At 40.7% G+C, this 2,794-nt stretch overlaps 1 protein-coding gene across 1 annotated transcript; it reads right to left on the bottom strand.

The window, feature by feature from the left end:
* Nucleotides 1–1,122: 1,122 nt before the first annotated feature.
* LOC136074141 (uncharacterized) lies at nucleotides 1,123–2,565 on the bottom strand. The gene has a single exon (XM_065786444.1). The coding sequence runs from the start codon at nucleotides 2,563–2,565 to the stop codon at nucleotides 1,123–1,125; it is 1,443 nt and encodes a 480-aa protein (XP_065642516.1).
* Between the last annotated feature and the right edge of the window lie 229 nt (nucleotides 2,566–2,794).

Below are 2,794 nucleotides of genomic sequence, written 5' to 3'. Positions count from 1 at the left end.
TCGATCTTCGGAGATTTAGGTTATCCGCGATGGGTTCTTCCGATTCTCTGATAGACAAGTCAGCTACAATGGGAGCAGGACGGACGTCCGACATGTGTCTCGGCAATCCATTGTTTTCTACCGAAACTCCTCGTCCTTCATCTGAGACTCTTCCTCTGTTCCATTCGCTCGTGCATTTTGATTCAGGTGGTTTTACAAATACTTCTTGTCCTTGTGTATAGTTGTGGAGAACTTCCACGTAAGTTTTGGCAGAAATTGTGTGTGGTTTCCACTCGTAGAAAAATATAGCTTTCTAGGGGAGCGATGTTTCCTCGCCATTTTTTATGGGAGCTATGTTATACCAATATACCATTTTTAACTTTGCCACTTCTGGCTGCCATGCGCTTGATTGTGCGATGATGACGTTCAACAATTCCATTTCCAGATGGCCTGTAAGCGCAACGAAACAGGATGGACACTCCCCTTTCTGCGCATAATTCACCAACAAGTTTTGGTCGAAAAACCTTGCTGTTGTCAAGTAGAACTTGCCACGGATATCCTCTTTCTCGGAATATTTCTTCTAAATGGAAGCACACTGTTGTTTCTTTCTCGTTCTGTAGCCTTCTCCAAATTGCAAACATGCTCCTTTTCCCACAGTCAATAATAGACAAATAAATCTCTGATTTGTAGTGGGTTATGTCAATAGCCAAACGATGCCAGCTCTTTCTAACTTCAAGATTTCCTTCTTCCCATCTAATTGTTGCAGGATCCACCGATACATCTTTCACAACTTTTCACGACTGATTCAACTTCTTTTCTGCAAACTTTCTCCTTCGGATATGTCTGTTTCATCAAATAAAGTGTTCGATTGACTCCAAAGTGATGAAGATTATGAAACGACTTCACATCAGGCGGTACAATGTTTGCTGTCATTGCAGAATGGTTTGAATGCAGCCAGTTCTGTGGTACCCTCGTAAGAGCATCGGCTTTGTTTTCTGCTGACTTTACCAGGAGAAGTTTTAATTTTATACTGCACTCCTTCACAAGGTCTTCAATTAACGACAACCGGCGACGGACAAGTGGTTCTCCAAGACCGTGTACTCGAACGGGTTTGTCACCGATAATTATGGGGATTCGAATGTATTAACACTTTATGTTAATACATTCGAATCCCCATTTTGTTGCTAGATTAATTTCTTTTATCACGGCTTCTAACTCTGCAAGATTATTGTGAGCCGTATCTTCTTGTTTCCTCAGCCACGAACAGTCTTCTACTATTTCGCCAGCCACTTCCAAAACTATGCCATCAGCTAAACTGCTTGCATTGCACCACACTGTTGCTTCAGAAATGTTTTTGACGTTCCATAACCCATGAACGGGATCTTCCTTTGTAAGTCTTTTATTCAAACTGCTTACTAATTTAACAACTCGTTCGTTCACTAAAGAGTCCCATCCACAACTACTGGAAACTCTTTTTAGATAGCTGCACGAAGGGCACAGCCAATTTGCTATTGGAAAATGTCCGGTCAGCTGTCCGCACCAAGAAAAGATTTGCCGACGTGTCATTTTTCCTTCCGGAACTTTGGGTATGTTGTCACGTTTCCAACGGACTTGGTTGCATTGTTTGTATACTCGCAATCCAAGCACACGACCACCGACAAGTTTTTCTGGCAACTTAGAATCCAAGCCATATTTTTTCAAGAGTTCTTGAACTCTGCAACTTGACACTATGTTATTATTGACAATGATATCATCAATAAATGAATCCGTCCCAGACTCGACAAATTTATCTAAGGATAATACCTTTTTTAAGATTTTAGTCATTATTCTGGGCGCCACATTTAAACCAAAACCCAATTTTGTTAGAAAGTAACGCTGCCCTTCATATTCCACAACTTGATATTTCCATAATGCTTCGTCGACACGAATTTGCAGGTACGCTTTCTTTAAGTCGATTATCTCAAGATTTTCTCCCAACTTTCTCCAGTTGCGAAGTTTGGTACTGCAAACATCGCCATCTGCAGTATGACTGGATACAAATTGATTCAACTCCCGGTAATCCATCACCGGACGTATTTTTAACTTATTTCGTTGAGTTACTGCCATCAATGGAATGATGCCATTACATCTCCCTTCAAATGGTTTCAGCCATCCCTGTGCTATCCATTCACTTATTTCCATTGCGTACTCACTTTTAACGTCCTCAGAGATATGATAGTTTGGAATTTTGTTAGTTAAAGTTGGTGGTTCCATCAGCCATTTCCAAGACACGCTCCAGCTGCAATTTTTGAATTCTGCTACGAAGTCTTTATCAATCAGCTTTAGAATAGTAGACGAGGATACTTCACTCATTTTTTCTTGAGAAACAGCAGTAGCATCAATAGTTAGTTGTTCCACATTGAAGTTTATGGTTTTGCCGTCTCTCCCGACTTGGACACCTCCAAGCAGTCGTATTGCGTCCATACCAAGTAGCATTTGATATTCGGGAACAATGTCTGCCACCAGGCATTCCAAATCGATGGTGGTATCATTTATAGAAAGATTAACAACAATCTGGTGTTTTATTTCAATTGAGTTTCCATTCATCATAACAACCTTTTCTCTTGCGAGTTTGATATTTTTTGCATTTACAATTTCCCGACTAAAATTGGATTTGGAGCATCCAGTGTCCAACAATGCTTTTATTTTTCTTCCATTAACATATACGCAGAGAGTTAGCGGTTTTAAATTTTGTGGGAAGCCGCTCGCACAAAAACGGGTGGCTTCCCTTCCATGTTTTTTGAGTTCGTACACTTTTTATAGCAGTGCAGGGCCA

The sequence above is a fragment of the Hydra vulgaris genome, chromosome 01 (assembly GCF_038396675.1).
Source record: "Hydra vulgaris chromosome 01, alternate assembly HydraT2T_AEP".
In the NCBI taxonomy this organism is placed as follows: domain Eukaryota; kingdom Metazoa; phylum Cnidaria; class Hydrozoa; order Anthoathecata; family Hydridae; genus Hydra; species Hydra vulgaris.
This window is presented reverse-complemented; position numbering and strand designations above follow the sequence as displayed.